At 44.8% G+C, this 24682-nt stretch overlaps 1 protein-coding gene across 1 annotated transcript in view; it reads right to left on the bottom strand.

Annotated features, from left to right (window-relative positions):
- Positions 1-4654: 4654 nt before the first annotated feature.
- fryb (furry homolog b) overlaps positions 4655-24682 on the bottom strand; it is a gene marked incomplete at its 3' end in the record, with an annotated part of 132656 nt that continues 112628 nt past the window's right edge. Inside the window, exons 53-65 of the mRNA XM_080748498.1 lie at positions 23104-23268; positions 21354-21428; positions 20501-20671; positions 16240-16437; positions 13238-13375; positions 12439-12638; positions 9857-10061; positions 9100-9249; positions 8900-8998; positions 8681-8764; positions 6283-6393; positions 5365-5600; positions 4655-4913 (exon numbers count right to left, since the gene is read on the bottom strand). Of these exons, the coding sequence (XP_080604624.1) occupies positions 4655-4913; positions 5365-5600; positions 6283-6393; positions 8681-8764; positions 8900-8998; positions 9100-9249; positions 9857-10061; positions 12439-12638; positions 13238-13375; positions 16240-16437; positions 20501-20671; positions 21354-21428; positions 23104-23268 (2091 nt within the window). The remainder of the gene's footprint in view (positions 4914-5364; positions 5601-6282; positions 6394-8680; positions 8765-8899; positions 8999-9099; positions 9250-9856; positions 10062-12438; positions 12639-13237; positions 13376-16239; positions 16438-20500; positions 20672-21353; positions 21429-23103; positions 23269-24682) is intronic.

Here is a 24682-nt window from a genome sequence, read left to right as displayed (position 1 = left end):
AGTAGACATGTTGGTTTGCCTTCACATGTAAAGATCTCAGTTGCATAAGATTTGTGGTAAAGAATAAACTTAGAGTAACACAATCATGGAATTTGCAGAACAAGTTCCTTTAAGTAAAAAATAAAGCATAAACTGCAAATGGCGTCATTTGGATATGTTTTACTTTGACACAGAATTGTACATTGCATCGACTCAAAACAACTTCACAAAGGCTGTAAAAGTATTTACAAGGTGAAAAAACGACTACACAGAATCTTCATCTAAAAAGCTTTTTAAAAATGTGCAACTTCTGGTTTGGCATGCACACACATTCTCCCACACAGGAAAAAAATGAAAAACATACCCGCGTGAGCTTAAAGCTCCCTTTTGAACCTCATACAAACATATCTTTCAGATAAAATATGATTCTGTTAATAAATAGGCCTATTTCAAACTCACCTCATACAGAACACAAGGAGATGCATGCATGGCAGTTACAATTGGCTTGAACCAAGAGAACACTAACATCAATATAAAAACTAAGTCGAATGAGTGTTGACTTGATATAAATAGGCAAAGGATATTTTTGTACAGCAACGGGGTAAATAATAGCGCTAGACAGAGGAATTGTGGGCCGACTGAGGGGGAATTGTCAGACTTTAGAACAGTAGTAGCACAACGTTACGCTTTGAACATGGATGGCAGGTTCGCTGAATGTCAGCATGTTTCCCTTAAAAGTGTATCTGTAACTAAGCACCACACACGCACGCACACACACACACAAACAAACATGTGCTACAGAGTACAATGCGAACACCGAGACTCTATCATAGTCACGATACGACAAGAGAAAAGACAAAACCAAATAAAATAAATGTCCGGCCGTGAACATGCGGCATCGTCTTGCATGATGTGAACACGGTACAGTAAAGGTCAACACGTCACGGAAGTGTAGGACAGCGACAAGCGTTAATAGCTTGTGCCACACACTCGCTACTCGATGCTACCACAAAGTCACCACGACGCAGAGGCGGTTGGTGTGTAAACCTGTGCACAGAGAAGAACAGCATGACTAAACGTACCGCAGAATCGTGACAGTATTGTTAAGTCTACAGAGCTGGTTTCAACGATAACACAAGCTGAGTATAAACAGAGCAAAGGACAGCGTAAAGAACTAGGGTTGAATATCCTGCATCCGTCAGTCTTCTATCAGTCAGTCAGAGGCGTGTAGGGGGACAGAAAACGGATGCGGTACAGTAGAAAGCATTCATCTGGCCCATCATGCATTGCACTCTCCCCTCCCATCATAAAAAGGACTTTCTCAAACAGTAGACTCAAAAAGATCTGAGAGAAGGGGGGCTTTTCCAGCGTTTGGCCTCGGGCCCTTTGTCCTTGAAAGTGACGCCCTCCTTCTCTCACAGTAGCAAAAACAAGACAGCAAAACATCCCCCTTCCCTTCTGTAAATCCCCACCCCTCATAGTGAAAACTCAACTTAGTGCAAGAACAACATGTGAATTCAATCAGCGAGGGGTTCTGTGGTTGCTCTGTGTACTTCCGGTTATGGGGCCGGTTCCCTCGCTGTATCCAGTGGTAATACCAGCTATTATAGATACGTCCTGACTCCTCACCTATTGGCCTTGCCTTGCCTTTCTTCCTTCATTGCTTCCTTCAAAAGCACTGGTTCTGAACATTGTGTCTGGGGACCAAAATGAGGAGTCCCTAATGGACCCTTATGAGTCTCTAATTCAGAAAATGTACAAATGGGAACCAAATGCCCCCTTTGCGGGCGTTTAACTCTGAGAATGCATGAATGGAACCAAACAGAACCATATTTGTACACTCTCAGAGTTCAATTAAAACTTGAGGATTTTACGATGTAGACTGGGATCGCAGAGATAGCAACATTTTATCAAATCCGCTGGCCTAATTGATATCAAACTCAGGGTCCTTGAAATAAACAAAAAAACATTCGGGAACCACTCTTCTGAAGCACAGTCAGTCCTTTTCACAGTCATTCACCTTCAGTTCTTGTGGCAAGGCAGGCTTAGGACAGGGTCAGGCGTGTTCGTTAGGGCCTCATCAGTGGAGTGGGGGTCCGACATTTTGGGGCCGGTGACCCTCAAGCAGTGTTCAGCACATTAATGTCACAGTAAGTAGCAGCGCTAAGCCGTCAGACAGAGATCTATAACCCCTAGTCTGGTATCATCTTTATATCAGCAGGTTACTGGGCAGGTCCAAACTGTACCGCAACAGACAGTACATATCCTGTTGGCTCTCAAAGTGGGGTCCAAGGACCCTCGTGGTTCATTGCGGGGGACCCTTGAAGGACCCTGTAACCCTGAGAGCGTTCAAATGAAACCAAACGGTTCCATTTGTAAGCTCTCATTGTTATGGAGGGTCCTTGAAATCAAAATGTTTTGAGAACCACTGGTATATCCCATTCCACTTTGAGATAATATCTGAGCTGTGTCTGGGATAATGTCACTCCTTCTGCATGCAGCTTTTTGAGGGTTTGGTCATTGTCATTTCAGTGTGGCGTTTGGCTCTGAAAGGATCAGGATCAGGCTTGTTGATCCTCAGGTCATAGGTCATAGGTCCGGTACTGAAAAGAAAACCCCACCTTTTGTACTATTTTACAGGTATGTTTCAAAATACGCAACAAATGGCCAATATTTAAACATATTTTGAACCCAGGAAATACATTTTCACAATACATCTCGGACATATTGCAGTATAGTGGCCAATCAAAGTATATTCCCAAAATATATGTTTGGGCCAATTTTAACCACTTAAACCCCACTTGTGAAATAGACCCGACTCTTGTTTCCACATCTACGCCAAATCTCTTCACCAGAAATAGCCAAGCGTCTACCATGGCCATTTCTGGCGAATGTTCCCTCCATTATAGGTTGGTGTAGGGTTCAAGTGGTCAAATAATTTGAAACATCTTTTCTGTACGTGTGGGACGTTTTCTTTTTTTTCCCTTCGGGGTCTCAGGTCTGAACGTCAGATGGCTTGTCCTTGTGGAGCCCCCCTACGTTGAGCAGGGGCAGAGCGGCGTTCCCCACCTTCCTCAGGTAGCCGGACAGGGGCGTGGCATCGCCGCCCCCCTCCCCGAGAGAACAGCAACACCCCCACGCCGCCGCTGCCTCGCCCTGGGCAGAGGGGCGGGGCAGTAGAGGTGGGCGGGGAGAGGGAGCAGGACCCGTGGTCAGGACGACTACGCCTGGGCCTCGGACCGCCGCAGGAGGGGTCGGCGGGGCAGAGTGTTGTTGGTACGGAGCATCAGGGAGGTGGCGGGACCCCTGGGACGTGAGGTCGACCGGGGGAACGGCGGAACGCGCTGACGCGAGCAGAGTGGGCTCCGACGCCACGGTCTGCAGAGACGACGACGGGCGTTTGTCGCGGTGGGCGTCGCGCAGCAGGGGCCGTGCTGCTGCGTGTGAAGGAGAACAAGCTCTCCACCAGGAACCCACGTCATCATCAGCGCTCTTGTCGTCGCCATGATAATAATCCTCGTCCGGATGTGCTTGCGCGGTAAACCGTGCGCCGGGCCCTGGCGTGTTCGCCGGGTTCAAGAACAGGTCCGGGGGTTTGGGGAAGGAGTCTGCGACAACGGTGGACGATGGAGAGGAGGGAAGAAGGGCGGTGGTCGGTGTGAGGTCAGGCTTTCGGCGTGGACCTGCCTCTGACGGCGGCTGGGAGGGCGGAAGGTCCTCCCGGAGCCTCCTGGGAGACCCACGGGCGCAGGAGGACGTTCGGAGGAGGTGCAGGTACGAGGGAGCTGGGTCTCCTACGGCTGCTGCTGTGTCCACAAGGCAGGGAGACTGTGGCTGGGCTGTGGTGACACTGCATGCAGGCCTGGAGGCTGTGGAGGGGGCGGCCTTGGAGGGATGGTGGAGGCTAGCGGTGGGGTCTGAGGAGGTGGGGGTGTCCGCGGAGGGCTCCTGTAGTAAGTGGCGGAAAGTAACAAAATGACATTTACTTCAGTGGTGGAAAGTAACAAAATTACATTTACTTAAGTAATGTACTTGAGTACAATTTTGAGGTATTTGTACTCTACTGGAGAATTTCCAATATCCAATACTCTACTACTGTACATCTCAGATCCAAATAGTGTACTTTTACTCCACTACATTTATTTGAAAACTTTAGTTACTAGATACATTGTATATTGATAATGATCACAAAACATAAATTAACAACTTAAGCCCTATACATTTTGGCCATTTGAAAATAGCTGATCTACTATTTTCAAAAGAGTTTTTATAGGCCTACATTTGAAAACTTGAAATAGGACATTCTGCCTAATGAGTGTGACTACTTTTAGTTTTGGTACTTTAAGTACTTTTTGATGCAGATACCTTTTCACTTTCACTCAAGTACCATTTTGAATTTTGACATTTGACTTTACTTGTAACAGAGCATTTCTGCATTGCGGTATAGAGGGTATGTGCATGCATAAAGTGAATGGCAAATCTAGAGGCAAAGTGAATTTAACATTGTTTAACGTTGTTTAATGCAATCAGATAGGACTTTTCTGTTTGGATGTATGGGCTGTTAAGGCCAGAAAGTAGTTTTCTGCAACTCAGTAGGCATTCCCTCTATTGATACTTTTACATAAGTAAAAAAAAAAGTGAGTACTTTTTCCCACCATTGCCCGCGGTAGTCGTGTCAGAGGCTGGTGGCGGAGGCGCTGGAGTCGGGGAGGTATGTGGTGACCACGCGGTAGCCCTGGGCGCGGCGGATCATGTCGCGGATCTCCCCGTTGAGCTCCAGCAGCTTGCAGCAGATGAGGCCCAGGTCCTGGCGGGAGCCCACCAGCGCGATGGTGCCCGTCTGGCCCAGGGTCTGGTGGCGGAAGTACACGTTGAGCAGCGTCTGCACCTCGCTCTCTGAGCCGCCGCCAAACACGCTGCCGGGCCACTGCCTCCTGGTGGTGGTAGTGGGGAGGACAGAGGAACAGGTTAACCACTTTATAAATGTTTATTTTTTTATATATTTTTATTTGACAAATAAACAGTGATGGGCTACTACGGTATTAATGTTTATGTAAAAGTATCAATCCCGCAATGTAGAAACACACATAAAAGTATTTTGCTTTTACTCAAATAAACTTTGAATACCAAAGTATTGGCATCAAAATATACTTAAAGGTACCAAAACTAGAAGTACTCATTATGCGGAATTCTCCATTTCACAAGTCTTCAGATATTCAAATATTTTGAAAATAGCAGATACAAGCAGGTCTACAGATTTACAAGCAGATCTTCCAGGGGCTACCCCGGCAATAGTAGTTAATTAATATAGCATCACATTTGAATAGACAAAGCTCATGATTTAGTCTAATATCCACATGTGATTTGATATCCATCCCTCCTCACCTGCACTCCTGGATGTAGCGGACGGCCTTGGTGAACTCCTGGTTCCTCAGGCACTCCAGGATGGCCTGCACGGCCGCCTCCGAGGTGGGGAAGGCGGGCACGGCCATGGCAGCCAGCTGGGCGGCGTGGGCGCTGGCGTGGGCCAGGTGCACGTGCTCCAGGTCGCTGGCCAGCGCTGCCTCAGCCGCCTGCAGGCTGCCCTTCAGGTCACTCAGCTCCCTGGACATGTTGAGCAGCTGCACGGGACGGGACAGGACAGCATTATTATAGTTAATGAAAAATAAATAACAAAAACTAAAATAGCAGATCTACAAGCTCATAGCGTGGCACTCAGTGCTTCACTATGAGCTTGTTGATCTGCTATCTTTTATAGATAAAGCTAGAAATAATGGTTAAAGCAGTTAAAATCTAAAAGTGAAACAGATTTCCAGTCCTAAATGGGTCATCAATAAAATGTCTAAACTTCTCCATAGCTTAGAGGCAGAGCGGGACATGGGTCATCAATATGTCCCATATAATGTTCTTATTTTGATCATGAGACCCAATTACTGAATGTCAGTATGAGGGTTTTCTTCAGAATATATAAGGTATGACACTGATTTACTATAACACCATGTATGGCACATTAGAAGTCCACTAGGACAGTGATTCTCAAACGTTTTATTTTCAAGAACCCCTATAATTCTAAGAGTGTACAATTGATGGTGTACAAATGAAACCAAATGGACCCGCAGACCTGTGATGGTCATTAAATAGGGATAGCTCTTTGTCTACTCATTTTGCGTCAAAAATAGAATACAGCTTACAGCAGTGTGGTGTGTGTGTGTGTGTGTGTGTGTGTGTGTGTGTGTGTGTGTGTGTGTGTGTGTGTGTGTGTGTGCGTGTGCGCGTGTGTGAGTGTGGTGTTACAGTACGTACCTCGGGTACGGCGCTGATGGCGTGAACCTGACCAATCAGCTTGCAGTAGGACTGGAAGAGCAGCAGCAGCTGGAAGTGCAGCTTGTACAGCCGCTGACACAGCTCCAGTTGCTATGGAGACGGAGGTTAGCGGATTAGCGTACAACAGTGCTTCTCAAACGTTCACATTTCAAGGTCTCCCTTTAACTCTGGCAGTGTAAAAATGTAACCAAATCATGGTTACAATTGTACTCCAGAGTTACAGACTTGCATGGGTCAATTTAGACCCCCCTAAAGGAACTCACAGTCCCTGGAATCCACTTTGAGATCCACTGGCGTACAACACACACATCACAGGCACGCACACAGACACACGCACACACACGCATGCACATGCTAACACACACTCATATCATTGCGTTCTTGCAGAAACCTTGTATCTCTATGTTTAAACTTTTTATGTCTTTTTTTTCTTCATTTCCTGGGAAGTAAAGTTTTTGGACATACAAGATTTCCACCCGACAACGACGATTGACTGTACAAGTCAAAATGAAGTGTCCACTGAGGCTTTTTTTATCCCATCTGAAAACGCCAAAGGGCTCGCCTAAAAAAAAGTTGAAAATATTTCAGCTCAATCTTCGAGCAGAGAAAAATGTCACACGTGAACGCAAAAAAGGCTTATCGCCAGGGGTCATCAATATGTCCGTACATGGACAAATGTCTCTGTGGCAATTTTTTTACACACCATCATAATGTTCTTATTTTGATCATAAGACCTATTTAGTGAATGTCAAGTTCAGGTTTTTGCTCAGAATATGTATGACAATGATTTACTATGACGCTATGTATGGCACATTATGAGTCCACTAGGGCAGCGGTTCTTTAATGTTTTATTTTCAATGACCCCCATAGCTCTGAGAGTGTACGAGAGGGTCCCGTAAGGGTCCGTTTGGTTCCATTTGTACCCTCTCAGAGTTACAGACCTGTAATGGTCAGTTAGGGCTATCTCTTTATGTGTAACCACAAGACAGCATGGTGATGGCCCCTGCTCAGCGCTACACAACGCCGCTGGTGGTTCCAAAAAATGTGGCGCTCTCATCGTAAACGATTCAAAACATACACTGCACTCAGGAAAGGAAATAATAACACCTAGGTGGACACTAACCCATAACGGTGGAAGCTAGCAAGGTAAACAAGCAGTTCGATGGCCAGAAGCAGTAAATAGTCAAATAGCTTTAAAGGCGGTGAAGTGAAGAAAAGGTGGAAGAGAGACACTTACTGCTAGAGACTCCATTTGCTACACGGCACGCACGGCGAGAGAGGAGGTAGGAGGAGGTTAGCGATGTGAGAGAGAGAGCCAGTCAGAAAGGAAGACAAACAAGGTCAATCAAACTCATGCTTGGTAATGAAACAACACTGGTTACTGTAGGCTCCCACAAGAACCTTACTCTGTCTGATTCAATTAGTGCTCTGTAAACGTAGCAGTCAAGTCAGCACATGCAGAAGAGAGCAAACACTCCCATACCATGATTCATACACAGACAGACAGACAGACAGACAGACAGATAGATGAAGCAATAAATCAATAGATAAAATCCCAGTGTTAAGTGTTTGTTTAAAAGTATTGAAGTCTAACCCAGGACCTCGGTACAGTACATACATAGTAGTGACACACCGATATCTCGGCGATATGCACCGATATGCAACGATATGCGACCAATATGAAAAAAAAAGCATGTCAGTAGTGTGTTTGTGTAACTCCAATTTTTCTCAGACAAGTTATAGCCTCATAAAAACACGAAAGGCTGACACAATTATTATGTCTGTTTTGCATAGCTCAAATCACTCAAGGACCCCTAAATTAAACATTATCAAATGTATTTGACTGAAATACTTTGTGCCAGGGGCCCCCATACAAGATTTGTGTGATAATGTTACAAGAATTCCACCTTTTTACTATTACCAACTTATTTTCTAGATTTGAAAATAGCACGTCACATTAGTAGTGAGCTTGTAGATTAGCTATTTTCAAATCAAGCTCGAGTCAAGCTCCTCTCTTGTTGGTTTGGAAGTTCATTTCAAAGACAGACTATTTTGTCGGTGCCAAATGGTGATGCCAGTGGTGCTGTTAGTAGTAGTAGTGTCACTCCAAACTACTCTTTTTCTCAGACTAATTCAAAAGTCTTGAATAAAGTCATTGGTTTAAGAAAGCAGCTGTCTATGCTAGTGTCACTGTGACTGTACCTGTACAAAATCTTTACACAATACACACAGAAAAAGGCCTGTTTTCATTCCAGCTCAAAAATTCACTATATCGGCTGCATATCGGTTATTACCCTCTCTCAAATCAGTTATCGTATCGAACACAAAAACATCGGTCGGACACTAATACATAGTAATGTGTATAATGTTGACTGACCTTCTCCTCGGAGTCTCCTGGCTGACAGGTGACCACTCCATCACCAGCACATCTGGGAAACGTGTCCTTACAGTTCCTCAGCCACTGGAGGGCAGCAGAAAACAACAAATTAGACATTATTATACACTCAATATGCCTTTCAGGGTAAATTTATAGTTTCAAATGTGGCAAGAAAAACGATAACATTTCAAAGCGCTGGAGTACGTAGAGTTTCCATACCGACACAGCAGACTCCTCTCTGGTGTTGTAAGTGTCCAAGTACTCCTGGAGCTCCAACGCACTGAACTTCATCTTCTCCAGGAGACCATAGGACATGATCTGGAGAGGAGAGGGGAGGGGAGAAGAAAACTTGTCACCAAGTGGCATTTTAAATTATTTTAAACTGCTGGCGTGCCAGTGTTTGTGACCCCTACACTTACAGTGTCTGCGTCGATGTAGATGGTGGGACAGTCGGAGCACGTGGTCAACATCTGAGAGGAGCGCACAAACTTGGTGCCTATGCCCCTCAGTCCCTCTCCCAGGTAGGTGGCCGCGTCTGTGGTCAGCGAGCAGAACTTCCCCTGGATGTTCTGAGAGAGAGAGAGACAGAGACAGAGAGAGAGGGATCGAAGGAGAGAGAGGGATGGAGGGAGAGAGAGAGATCCATGATGATTTTCCCAATGAAATACAGCCTTCGACAATAATAGAAAAGGACTATGTCTCATACATTACTTCAATATAATTTACAATAAATAGCCAAAAGGAATTTTCTTACAGGGATTATTCTGCGTGGCTCAAATATCTAAAAATTCCAAATGTAAAAATATGATTTACGGTGTGAAACAACTCTCTCGCTGGTGGCGCTTTCATCCACGGCCCCCTGAATTACACTGTTCATTTTTAGAATCTTACATCATATTGGAGAAATATCCCTTTCCATCAGAACTGACTGAAAATAACTATACTTGACGTTTAAACACTAGAATGGTTCACCAAAAATAGACTATCTACAAGCCCACAATGCGTTGTGAGCTTGTAGATCTGCTATTTTTGGTGAAGAGAGTTGGCTGTAGATGGAAAAATAACTCATCGAGTACAGTGCAAATCAGGTCGGTTTTATTAAGCATAGTGAAGTGATATTGATGAATTCCAAATGTTATCAAATGAAGGGAATCCCTGGTGTAGTGCAGTGTTTACCTGGAACAGGGAGGAGAACACATGGAAGGTGTAAACGGCACAGGAGCCGTCCGAGTCGGTGACCAGCTGGTTGATGTGGCAGCGCCACGCCTCCTCCGCGTCGTCACACACCGCCGGCTGGAACGCCGCCAAGATGGCGGAGAAGAACGGCGAGGGGGGAGGGGGGAAGCCCAGGTCCTCCAGGTCGTCCACGTCATCACGGAGACTGTCGCCATGGGAACGGGGGAGAAACAAACAAAACGATCACATTGAAAACTCAATAAGATTTTTTTTTTTTTTTTTTTTTACACAGGTTTGGAGTATGCCAGTATTGACAACCCAGAGGAAGACCGACGGGTCGAAACGTACGTTTGGTAAATAAATCATGTGAAAAGGAGATTCCTTGTGTGCTGTCAACTTCTTCACTGTGCCATTGTGAAGTACCTTGATGTGCTTTCTATAAATGTGGCAAACACGGTTTCTCAAAAAAAGACTTAATAACAATAACAAACAACCCTCTTTGCATTTTAGGCAGCTTAGCAGCTCCTACATCTGTCTTAGTGTGTATGTCCGTATGTACAGTATGTCTGTCTGTACGTCTCGCAAGGCTTGGCATTGGCCAAGCTTTGCGGGACATTTTGGCATGTGTAGAATCATGACCATGGACATCAATGTCATATATGAAATTAACTCATAAAAGCTCACTTCAGAATTAGTATTATATTAGTATTATTATTATTTATTTTCAAGTGACAACCAGTTATTGCCAGACCCATGAAATGGGTAGGCCTACATAAGCAAATGTCGGTCTGTCTGTCTGTCCTGGTTTTCTATATAAAGGGTATATATGATGATGACATGATGATGACATGCCTACAAAAGGCATGATGTCATAAATGATGATGACAGACAGGGGGTCTGGCACAACCAGGTTGACCTGGTCTAGTTCTTAAACATAACCTCAGTAAAACTATGCTTAAACCTAACCTTATGCCTCTAACTTAACCTCAGAAAAAACACATTTCAGAATCAGATTGGCTTTATTGTCACATCACAGGTTTACAGAAGTGGAGAAGTGGGTGAAATTCTTTCACATGCACAGTTCCCATCATATTGTCATTTCTATAGAAGAGGGGCAGGGGGGCAAGGGTTAAAGGAGATCAATCAAAGAATACAAAACAAATTATCTACATATTTATATTTACACATAGTACCTGAGATAAGATATAAAGGTGTGTGAGCATAGTAGCAGATGTCCTACTGTTCATGATTGCTTGCAACCATAGGTCGCAGTTTACTGTCAGAACCGTCACATCTTGACCGTATCCGTCTGGACGGGTAACACCTGACACTGTGGTTCCCCTGACACATCACAGTTGACATCACAGCTGACATCACTGTGATGTCATATACTCAGAGTAGGGATCTCCATATATGGGCATAAACAGGTGACATCACAGTGGTGTGGCTGGTTCAGACAGGGATCTCCATGTATGGGCATAAAAGGGATTGTATGTTGTGATGTCATGGAAACCATTCTAACAGAATCCCTTTTATGCCCATATATGGAGATCCCTGATGTCATCAATATTAAGCCCATATCTAACAGGACCTCATATGGGAATGCCCATATATGGAGGAAGACAGACCATATTTGTGTATATGATGTCAAATGTGATACACGTCATAGGATGTTCACATAACGAATAACCGAGTAAGCATGTTTGGGGTCTCACAGCATTTCTCCATATAAAGTACATAGATCTCCATATATGGGTACCAGGAGTCTCCGTATATGGGTAACTGGTCCGATATACATCACTGGCCAGCTGGCCAAGCCATGGCAAGGTTGCTTGTTGCCCTGAGGCGTCTTACTAGTATACTTACAGTATATGGACGTTAGCTAAGATGCTAGAAAAAAGAACAAGACAAAAGTCAGTGCGTCGTACACAGGAATAAGGTGCAAAATGTCAGCGCGTGTCGACCACATAATCCACATAAATTAGACAGACACTGGTATAATCCACAAGAAGGTCCATGAGGTAGAGCAAAGAAAAAAAGCCCAGGTCACTTGTCCCTGGTATAATCCACAGGTAGGTCCAAGGAAGAACAAAAGGTCTGACAACACCGCCTGCCATCAGGCTGCAGTCTGACGGCAGCCAATTGGAAGCTTCTCAAGAATCAGCCAATTGGAAGCTTCTCAAGAATCTAGTGGCACGGTCATTGTAGGGGTTGAACAGTTTGTGACTTGGGTGGTGCTCGTCCTTGATGTACTTGGCTTTGACCACGCACCACTTTTTCTACAGTTCCTGGAACGCGGGGGGGCTCACCTCCCATTATACGCTCTGCCGATAACACTACTCGCTGTAGACTTGTCTTTTCTCGGGCAGCACAGTTTCCATACCAGGCCGTAACACAGCCTGATAGTACGCCCTCAAATGAGCTGTTGTAGTACAGCCTGAGGACGCAGTCTTCGTGCAGCGGAGCCAGTACAGCCTTATTCCTCACATGTGTGGTGTGCGTCTCCCGTTTGAGGTCCTCAAAGATTACGAGAACCGCTGGGGTGTGTGTGTGTTTCGGGGGAGAGTGTTCCGGTGACCTACCTGGGCAGACAGTTTGGGTCCAGGAAGCCCAGGGGAGGCTGACAGATGTGGGAGTTGAGCAGGGGGTCCGGGGGCGTGGCGGGGGGCAGCTCCAGGGTGAGACTCTCACCACAGTCTGAGCCCTGAGGCAGCTCTGCAGCACTGAGAGACAACTCATCGTCCTGGACCCCCGTGTCCTCGTCCTCCAGACACACACTCATCTAGAGAGAGGGAGAGAGAGAGAGGGAGTAGGTAGGGAGGAGAGGTGAGAACTATATTTATTTGTATGTTTACTGTGGGAGCCGAATGCCGATGCATCTATGCAATGCGTGCGTGCATGCATGCGTGGGTGGGTGTTATCATTGTTATTATTGTTGTATTGCTGTGATGATGAAATGTCTGTATCGCACTTTCTATAAGTAAACGTGATTTGATTTGTTTGTGTGGGTGCGCTCGTGCAAAGATGTGTAATCTAAGAAGATCATCGTCAAGCTTCGCTACTAGGTGTGAAATGGTACACAACATGGTCTCCTAAGTGGGCGCTGTCTGACGTCAAATCTTGCTAACATCCAATCGTTCCTGTTTCACGTTCACTCCAACTGGAATTAATAGACTCACAACCTACTTCTGGTCCCCTAAACGGGCACCTACATCAGACAGATACGGGAAGTAAAGGCGAGATGGGCCGTGTGTGTGTGTGTGTGTGTGTGTGTGTGTGTGTGTGTGTGTGTGTGTGTGTGTGTGTGTGGGTGTGCGTGTGTGTGTGCGTGCGTGCGTGCGTGCGTGCGTGCGTGCGTGCGTGCAAGTTCATCCTCCTTACCCTTAGTCCTAGCTGGTCATCATGCAGCGCCCCCTGTGGTGGGGTGGTGGCATTGAAGGAGGGCGGGTCAGCAGAGTTGTCATACGACGTGGAGAGAGAGTCTGTGTCTTTGGTCTCCTCTGAAGGAGAGGGGTTGGTCTGTAAGACCACAAACCATACATTATTGGTACTGATCCATTTATTATTGCTGAAAGTATGTTACTATTTACATTTAATTAGAACTGATCCACCACAATCTACCAATTCGTTGTTGGTACATTGGACATTTTATGGATGTATTTATCATTGTAAGTCTCTGCAACAGACCTCCAAACACATGGCACTCCGTTTACACACACATTTGCACTCAAAGGACCTTTTGACAAAATGTGTCAAAAGGTATTTAATATGAACACATATGTAAGTATGTTAATGACGTCATATTGTAGTTTGGACAGAGCATCGGCCCTTAAAACGTACCAGCTGTGAGTGGGACAGGCTCTGTTTAGTGGATGTTTTAATGTGACTTATAGAGTAACTAGACCAGGTCAACCTGGTTGTGCCAGACCCCCTGTCTGTCATCATCATTTATGACATCATGCCTTTTGTAGGCATGTCATCATCATGTCATCATCATATATACCCTTTATATAGAAAACCCGGACAGACCGACATTTGCTTATGTAGGCCTACCCATTTCATGGGTCTGGCAAAAACCTACCAGCTGTGAGTGGGACAGGCTCTGTTTAGTGGATGTTTTAATGTGACTTATAGAGTTAAAACGTACCAGCTGTGAGTGGGACAGGCTCTGGTTAGTGGATGTTTTAATGTGACTTAGGGCGGATTCACACTGCAATCCGTTTGATTAGAACTGATTCTGAAACCGGTTGCTGGTTCACGCTGGCCAGCATTCACATTGGCAGACCTTCTGGCCTCCCTGGAGATCACTAGCACTATACAGCCCGGTCCTATAGGTGGCGGTATGCACATAGTGTCATCAACTATGCGACATTGCTGATGGTGGTTGCCAATAAATTCAGGCACGAAAGTTGGTGTAACAATTCAATGACGCGCGACAGCGCAGTGTGGAACATTGTTGCAGTGGTCTTGGGTCTCGCACCCCCCACACCTCGACAAGACAAACAAGCCTATTTGCATATCAATTGACCTGTGTCGCTGATCTACAAGCTCACACTGACCTTGCATCCGCGACGCGTTGTGAGCTTGTAGATCTGCTATTTTCCAGGCGCATAAACGTGCAGAATGATGAGCGAGACATGCAGCGCAGCGCACGTTATTATTTTAATTATTTAATAATCAACATGGCTGAAACGCTTGTGGCTTAATATTCACATTAATGGCACGTCAAGCAGGCACAGCAGTGCACAAGCAGTGCCAAGGAATCTATAACATCGAAACAAAAGTCAGGGATAAAGGAATACTTTTAGGCTATTTTCTATCAACAGCGGTAAGTCATTTTCGGTTTGTTTTCATGGTTTAACAGTTCATGGTTTAACTTGTAGGCTAGTGCTTTCTCTTTCTGCTTTTCTTTCCCGACGGGCGACAGCGCACACACATGCATGCACGCACGCACCAAGCCCCCCCCCCCCCCTCCCGCTGTAAATCTGATCCCAGAGCAGCATAACCATCATCTCACAGTTACAGCCATACTTCATGTCGCTGCCTCGCGGCTAATAACGGACCTGAATCTGATCCTAGGTCAGCCTACAGTAGATTACAGTCCCGTGTTCCGAATGTTTTAACGGAGCGCCGGTTCTGGCCGTCCCGTCTCACTTTCACCCCTGCCTCAGTGCGCTGGTGCGAGACAATAAATAACTGTTCGCCAATTGCTACTTCTCCCAATTGGAAGTACATGACACCAGTCCAGCGCACCACAGTAGTAGGCTAACTGGTGATATAAAACATATAAACGAATTTTAGAAGACAGTCCTACAAGCAAGCAATCTCTCTGTGAGATGAAGTCGCTGATCCCATGGCCATGTCGACAACTGTTACCCAGTGTTTATTTGTGCCGACGGCTGACTCGTCGACATTATATGAGGTCACGTTCAACATCAATACCGTTTTTGAGGCCGGTTGCTTCACACTGCGGCTCACCGGTCTCGAGGTCGCACAATGCAGTCTCGAGACTACCTCTTGAGGTGGTTTCGAGGCTATCCGTTTCTGAGGAAGACCGCACGCTTCACACTGTCAAAACCGGTTTAAACATCTGCCAAGTAGCCTCGAGACCGGTCTCGAGACCGCAGTGTGAATCCGCCCTTATAGAGTTAAAACGTACCAGCTGTGAGTGGGACAGGCTCTAGTTAGTGGATGTTTTAATGTGACTTATAGAGTTAAAACGTACCAGCTGTGAGTGGGACAGGCCCTGGTTAGTGGATGTTTTAATGTGACTTATAGAGTTAAAACGTACCAGCTGTGAGTGGGACAGGCTCTGTTTAGTGGATGTTTTAATGTGACTTATAGAGTTAAAACGTACCAGCTGTGAGTGGGACAGGCTCTGGTTAGTGGATGTTTTAATGTGACTTATAGAGTTAAAACGTACCAGCTGTGAGTGGGACAGGCTCTGTTTAGTGGATGTTTTAATGTGACTTATAGAGTTAAAACGTACCAGCTGTGAGTGGGACAGGCTCTGGTTAGTGGATGTTTTAATGTGACTTATAGAGTAAACGTACCAGCTGTGAGTGGGACAGGCTCTAGTTAGTGGATGTTTTAATGTGACTTATAGAGTTAAAACGTACCAGCTGTGAGTGGGACAGGCTCTAGTTAGTGGATGTTTTAATGTGACTTATAGAGTTAAAACGTACCAGCTGTGAGTGGGACAGGCTCTAGTTAGTGGATGTTTTAATGTGACTTATAGAGTTAAAACGTACCAGCTGTGAGTGGGACAGGCTCTAGTTAGTGGATGTTTTAATGTGACTTATAGAGTTAAAACGTACCAGCTGTGAGTGGGACAGGCTCTGTTTAGTGGATGTTTTAATGTGACTTATAGAGTTAAAACGTACCAGCTGTGAGTGGGACAGGCTCTGGCTGGTGGAGGACTCCTCTTCCTCTGAGGACTCGTCAGAGTCGTGGGGGTCCTCGTGGCCCCCCAGGCTGGGGGTGGAGCCAGAGTGCTGGCTCTCCTCCAGCAGGTCGCCCAGCTCCGTGCTGTCCAGGGAGCGCCGGCGCACGCCCCAGTTGAAGTTATCCACGCTCTCGCCCTGAGGAACGCACGCACACGCGCACACACACACATAACACATTGGAACACCCGTAGAGAGGCAACAACACACCGCTGAATCTCACTGCCTTGACAGACATGCTCTCATGTTATCGACCCCTAAGGCCCTATTTCACACATTCAAAACATCTACAGACCCACAAACTCTCAGTCACAAGGCATGCACACACAGCGAGGCTTCTAGATCGTCCATTTTAGTTTCTTATTTTTGTTTTGTTGAGGCAACAGAGTCTTATGCACACCTTACATAAGCTTAGAGATGGGTGCGTACTGCGTAGGCAGGGATCAACGTATTTTAAAACATGGACAAGATGTACACATCTTCCACTTGCCAAAAAATGAAATTTATTAACGTTTCGGTCAAAGTCCTTCTTCAGGCATCTGTTAGTTTCTTTATTTTTTTATGAAAAAAAAATCCTTTTAATTTTTAAGCATGATATGCCCAAAATAGAGATGCCTCCAGTTGAAAGTGGATAAAAAAGGAAATGTCTGCACACGATAAGGATGCTCTCCCGCCTTTTATTTAATTTTTTTCCCCTTTTTTTTCCCAATATTTTATTTTTGGGTTTTTTTCAACCAAACAACAACAACGTTTCGCCTTAGGCTAGCAGGGCTTTATCAAGTCCGGTTGAAAGTGCTGAACGTGTCACATCAAAGGGAGTCTTACAGTAATTTAACTTAAACTTAACTTAAACTTAAACTGATCCTTATAGGGTTGGGTTGTGATCCGGAATCTGGAACCGGATCCAACATTTGGAACAGTTTTCCGGAAGCGGTTTTATCACACTATCAGAGCTGGTTATGTGAACTTCACGTCTGCTATACAATTACAATACCAGTGGTTCTCAAACGTTTAAATTGCAAGGACCACTTTAACTCTGAGAGTGTACAAATGGAACCAAATGGACCATTTGTACACTCTCAGAGTTACAGACCTGCAAGGGTACATTTGGAACCCATATAGGAATCATTCAAAGGAACTGACTGACTGACCGTTGGAAAACACAAACTTCCTCTCAATGCTGCAAACGGGCAGCAGTGCAGGTATTCCATTTCCTCTTTGTGCTTTGCAGACAAACAACGCGGCAACACAAGCCTCTCCATTATCCCACGGCCAGCGATGTGCAGACATTTCATATTTCACTGGGTCACTTCATTCAGACCAAAGGGCCGATCGGGTAACAGAACAGAAGGGTTTGCCGTTCTTTGATAGCAGACGAAACGAGAGACGGGGTTTCCGGAATGGACCGATGGGATAGGATTTTGTGATTTGGATCCCCGGTGTGGTGTCAGCAAAATATTGACTTTCATCTTTCCTTCTCTATTGCCTCCATAAATCTCTATTATTTCAATAATGTTACAGGCAGAAGCCCGCTTGCGCGGCATGGGTGATTTTGAGAGCATTAGGAATTAGGGCTGGGAATTTAACACACACACGTGCACGCACACGCACGTGCGCGTGCGCACACACACACACACACACACACACACACACACACACACACACACACACACACACACACACACACACACACACACACACACACACACACACACACACACACACACACACACACACACACACACACACAGGACCCCCACCACCACAACCACCACCACCATCACCACCCATGTGTGAAGGTTGATCCTTTGGGTGAATTAATGAATTGTAAAAAAAAAAATAATGATAATAAAAAAGGTAACATTTTATTGTAAATTTGAATAACATCAACACAGGCTGGGTTAATCCATTAAGACCTGCATGAGGCCGATTCTACAAATGGCTTCTAAATCAGTTAGTTCTCACTCTTTCACAAATAACAGATTTACAAGTTTGACCCTTTTCCAACAAAATAACTTTGGTTCTAGAACTGGTTACAGTTTACAGTTCAGGCATTTAGCAGACGATCTTAATCCAGGTTACGTTCTAGATTCTTGGAACCATTGGTTCTTTCACAGAACCGGCAGACATCTTTTTGTTCCAGTTCCGAACCAACTTTTAGGGTTCTGAACCAATTCATTTTCAGTGGAAACACTCTGAACTGGTTCAATATTAGGCGGGGAAAAAAGAACTGAGACGGTTCAACCCCATTGGAAACGGGGCCTTAAGTCACACACTGTGGGCTTGTACATCTGCTATTTTTGGAAAGCCAACACAAAAATCTAAAAAATGACACAGATGCTTTATCGGTTTTAATGTGTTGATAATACTGGATAGTCCAGGATAGTAATTAAAGTTCACCCTACTAGCACCTTGGGCTTAATAAAATCCTTAGATTCTACCCATTCAGCTGACTGTGCAGTGAACCTTCAACACACTGTGCAAACACAATAACCCAACATAAGACCTGGACCTAGTTAACTGTTATTAGATTGTTAGAGAGATAATTGCAACAGTCATTTTGGACATCATTGCAATTACCTCTCTCTCCCTTGAGAGAGAGAACCACAGTTACTACTGCCCAAGATGTACAATTACTGCCTGGGACAACAGGGGAAAAATAAATCAACGTTCAGGAGAATAAGGTCTAATTCAGACCGCTGCGATTTTCCTTTGCAACATTCTGATGTTTACGGTAATGTATGCTCAATTGTAGGCCTACAACAGTTTTGCAAGCCAAAAATAGCCGATCGACAGGCTCACAATGTGTTGCGGATGTCGACGAGTTGTGAGCTTGTAAATCGAGCTTAAAATATGCTTTGTCTTGTCGCAAATCTTTGGTCTGAACTCGCCTTAATCGGTGAGAAAAGCATGGAAGTGAGTATCAATGGAAATAAACAGGCAGACGGCAACATTACAGCAATGATACAAGATACTAGTGCTTAAGACAACTTACCTGAAGCTCCTATAGGCAGCACAGCAGACAGAAAAACAGACAGACAGACAGAGTTAGACAGAGACAGAGTTAGAGAGAGAGAGAGAGTTGGTCAAGAGAAAGAAAGCCAGGGACACAGTGTGTGTGAGAGAGACAGAGAGAGAGAGAGAGAGAGAGAGAGAGAGAGAGAGAGAGAGAGAGAGAGAGATAGAGATAGAGATAGAGAGATAGAGATGAACATATTAATGATAAAGAAGGACAGAAGGATATAGTGACACATGCATTCAGTGTAAAAGGGGCAAGAAAAAAGTCACAGAGTCACAAAAGTGAAAGTGTTGTCATCAATAGAACTTTGTGTTTACATTGGAGTTGTATTACAATGTCATGCTAGCATAATTTACTGTATATCCTGACATAATGCAATGCTGTAACTAGGGATGGGACGATAAGCGATATTATCGTGTATCGTGATAAAAAAACACATGATAATCGTAGCGTGGAGTTTAAATTTATCGTGAAATCGCCCTCCGTCATGCACTGGGATCAATTTGCAGAGCTGCCATTTAAACCCTCTATTGGTAAAACGTGCTTATAATATACGTACTTGATACTTGGTCTTTTTTTCACTCTCTATCAAATGTTCCACCCCAGGATAATGATTTTTGATTAGCGCGATAATATCGTAAATCGTGATTTATTTTGTCACAATAATCGTGATATGACATTTTCGTATCGACCCATCCCTAGCTGTAACAGTGTGTGTGTGTGTGTAGGGCTGTCACAATTATTACATAATCGTCTAATCGTGATTATTTGACATTATCGCAATTATTTTGTCATAATCGTCATAATCGTGAATGTTGAAAAATGTCCGAAATAGTGGAAATAGCAGATCTACAAGCTCACAACGCGTCACGATGCAACGTGTTGTGACGCGTTGTGAGCTTGTAGATCGGCTATTTCCACTATCAAAGTTATTTTTTAAGTAGTAAGTTGTCAAATATGTCAGTAATTTCTTTGTATATTTAGGTTTTGTGTCATATCTACCATGTACAACTTCAAAGCCTAAAAGCCAAACAGAAATGTAATTATCGACGACAAAAACACAATTAAATCGTTAATCGCCAATTATTTGAGTGACAATTAATCGTCATGTAAAATGTCATATCGTGACAGCCCTATTTGTGTGTGTGTGTGTGCGTGCTTGCGTGAGTGCGTGTCTCTCACCTCTCCGTCCTCCAGCTCCACGTCCAGGAAGTCAAAGTCCCTGAACACCCTGAACTGCTGCTCCGAGGCCGTGTCGTCCAGCGTGTCCTCCCTGGTGCCGCCGTCCTCCGACGACACGCCGCTCTCACGCACCTCCATCATGTCCAGGTCCCCGCACGACGAGAAGATCACCTGCACCGCCACGGGGGAACCAAGAACAGGGTTGGGATCCTTTTTAGGCTTTTAATGATTCCGATTCCTTTACGGTTCCCTTTAACGATTCCTAAATATATTTTTAAAATGTTTAATACATTACATTTTGTCCATCACAACACAAATTCAACTATACATACAGTATTGCATATATATTCAATCAATCAATCAATCAATAAACTTTACTTTTGTAGACTCAGGGGTCCATTAAAAACATTATTGTAGTGGTTCTCAGAGTGAGGTACAGGGATCCTCTGGGTTACTTGAGGGTATTCCAAATGGTGGAATTCTCGCTATTTCAACGTCCCATCATTTCGACTAAAAGTTAGGGTTAGGTTAAGGCACAGTTTTACTGAGGTTAGGGTTAGGGGTTAGGCATAGTGGTTAACATTCACCAGCGTCGGCAGGTTAGCATTTCCCCAGGTTAACATTCACCCGCGTTGAAAAGTTGGGACGTCGAACAGATGTTATGTCGAAATGATGACATGCTCCCTTCCAAATGTACCCTTGCAGGTCTGTAACTCTGAGAGTGTACATTTGTGCCCTCTCAAGAGTTATGGTGGTCCTCGAGGGAAAAACAAGTTTGAGAACCACTAACTGGGTTGATAAAACCTGAACCAGTTTCAGACGCAGACCGCAGCACTCCAGCATCTTATCTTACCGATGGGTTCTTGGTGAGGCCCACTTCTTGTCCACACAGCGACAGAACGTTGACCAGCTTCTCTCTGGTTCGCTTCTGTACGCAGAGGAAAAAGCACAGAAGAGAAACAGCACATGTGATCACATGATGACAAGTCATGTACATGCATACTGTATCTGTGTGCTGGTCTTATGCTATGTGTACTGTACATAATGTGCATATAGATATCTTGATCTCGTTATGCTCTCTTTGACATGCTTGATTGATGATTTCCTAGTCCCTTATCTCCCCCTCCCTGCTCCCTCCTCCCTCCTTTTCTTTCTTCTCCCTTCTCATTTGAAAAAAAAAACTAAAAATGAATCTATTGATTTCAATTATTTTATTGGCACTACACGTCAACACATGTACTGTTTAGCTTGCCACTCCCAGTTCAATGAATAAATTCAAAGTAAAATACTAAAGAACTTTAGTTTGAGAGCATTTATTATGCACTCTGGATCTTAATCTTAGAGTGACTTACAATAAGCAAGGTAATACATCAATACATCAAATGCATAGAAATATCAATCTAGACAACAATCACATAGGTAGACAAGCACCTAATCAGTAAAAACGCTGTATTTAAAACCTAAAAATGCTATCTGGCTTTCATGTACAGTATGGTCATTGAAGAGGTGAGTCTTCAGGCCAGAGCAGAAGCTAGGGAGTGACTCTGTTGTTCTAAGTGCGACATGGAGTTCAAGAGACAGTGTAAGAGTTCAAGAGACAGTGTATTCCACAGTTTGTACCTCGGTACAATGTGATACAGGTTGGGCATCGTGAAGACAACACAGCTGCTAGTGAAGGATGATGTGAGAAGGATGGATAGTTAGGTCTGTGACGGTAGGGAGGTTTTCTTACCGCCGTGAAAAGGCTAACGTATCCCAGCTGTTTACCGCAAATGACCCCACCATATCTAACTTCAACTATTACACCAGAGCTGTAGAGAGACCACTAGAATAATACAGTATCATATAGTTGCTGACAGCAGAAACATCTTGTCTCCAATTATAGATATTTTAACTTGTTGTGTTTTTTCATAAATTAACGACCTACTTGATCATAATACAGCATCACACAGAAGGATCAAAAGTACTTTTGCTATTTTTGAATTTGAATCCTGAAAATTTGAGCTTTCCAACTGACAGAGACAATATCATTACTACCGTATATTTCAATTTGATGTCTCACTAACCTGTAAGCAAGTTGTTCGCCTTCCATACGGTTACTATCTCGACTTATCTCAAATGTGTAGTTGTTTCTAACATAGCAGCTTGAACAAAACTGAGCATGACAGCCAGAGAGAAGAGCTCTTTTAAGCTTAAATCCTTTAATGCCACCTTAGATTAGACGTATTTGGTGGCACTGCAAATATCCACCCCCTACCCCCCCCCCCCCCCCCCACAAATGCCACCCGACTGTCACTTATCATCTGGCTCAAAGCCAAAATGCGACCAAATAGGTGATGAAACGTTTTGCTTTAGAAACTAGGTCAACTGGCTAGCGTCAACTATGTGGACATTTTACCACATAGAGAGAAGTAACACTTGCCATCTTAACTCCAACTGTTTAATTTGTGCTTCTGTCTCTTTGTCTGTGTATTGTGTGTATTGAAGGCTATGCGTAGTAGATATCAAGTACTCAAGCCGAGAGATAATCAAGATGACGCAGCTTCTTTAGTTTGGCTTCTCCCCAAAAGCCCTTGAACATAGGATGGAAGACAGCTGTGTACCTGAGAGGACTGAGGTCGTCTCCAGCTGACCGGCACCAGCACGGTGTTGGAGTTGGAGCCAGACGAGGTGGAGGAGGCGCTGCGAGTGACCGCCATGGCTCTGGCCTTCCCCTCCCTCCCTCCTGAGCCCTGGAGGCCGTCGAACCGCCGGCCGATCACTGGGGTCTACGTACAACACAACACACGCAGATTAAATACACAAGATCACTGGGGTCTACGTACAACACACACGCACATTAAATAAATAAACGAGAGGACAGACAGATAGAAGGATATTGTCTCTGTCGGTTGGAAACCTCATATGTCCAAAACTGCTACTTTTCATGATTCAAATTCAAAAGTAGGGCAGAATTTCGAGCTTGTGGGCAAATTCATTTACAAAAAAAAAAAAAGTATATAAGCCTATATGGTGAATGGTGTATTTATATAGCGCCTTTATCCAATACACTGTACATAGATTGTGCATTGCATTCACACACCCATTTATACACCGATGGCGGAGGAAAAAATGCAAGCCAACCTGCTCAATCGGGAGCAATTAGGGGTTCAGCGTCTTGCTAAAGGACACTTCAACACTAAGGGTCGTTGCATACCGTTATAAGGAGCCTAACTAATTTCGGTTCGGGAGTGCTTCCCGACCCGAAATTATTTAGGTTCGGGGGGAGTTCATCCATACTTTATTAACGGCTAGTGCCGACGTCGCTTGTAAATATTGGAGGTCCATGGCATGACAACGTTAGTGGCCGATACATGAGCGTTGCAGGGCGAATACATATCGCTGCAAGCTGAATGACTGGAAGTCCATTGAGTAGCATCAGCAGGCAGCAGCGCCAGTGACGGGGACACGGGGTCTCTTCCACAGGTCTCTTCTCTCTCTCTCACTCACTCTCACAAACACTCGAACTCTGTCGAAAACATTTAATCTACAAGCTCACATTATAGACGTGCCACGGCCGCCTCTCTTGCTGCATGCATATCACCACGCAGTCACAACTCGTCGTGGAAAACCTATCAACACGGAACATTAGCAAAGTTGTGTCTATGCTCTTCTTTCCTCTTGAAAACGGTCAGCGACTAGCGAGCTGTGTGTGTGTGTGTGTGTGTGTGTATGTGTGTGTGTGTGTGTGTGTGTGTGTGTGTGTGTGTGTGTCACGCGCGCGCGCGCCTCCACTCTCCAGCCAGAGTGAGTGAGAACCAACCAGCTGACATGTATCCGCTATGCGACGCTCTAATCACGAGCACAAGCATTTGGAAGCTCGGCGTGTCTCCCTCCCAAATTACCGCTGCTTCCTTGGCTTCATAGCCGAGGAAATTAACTTGAAGCCGGGCTGAATGAATGAGAAGACACCGCTTAGTACCGAAATAAAGTCGGGAGGTCACAACATTTTGGCAGCACCGTGGAGCCGAGTTTAGTCGGTTGACGCCCCCCCGAACCGGGGACGACGACCCATATTTGGGTTTGGACAGTGCCGAACCGAAATTTGTTAGGCTCCTTATAACGGTATGGATCGACCCTAACTCTGGGGGAGCCCGGGATCGAACTGGGAACCGTACGGTTCCCAATCGGCCACTCTACCCC

This window comes from Nannobrachium achirus (assembly GCF_963921795.1).
Source record: "Nannobrachium achirus genome assembly, chromosome: 19".
Lineage (NCBI taxonomy): Eukaryota > Metazoa > Chordata > Actinopteri > Myctophiformes > Myctophidae > Nannobrachium > Nannobrachium achirus.
Note: the sequence above shows the minus strand (reverse complement) of the source record. Positions and strands in the feature narration are given on the sequence as shown.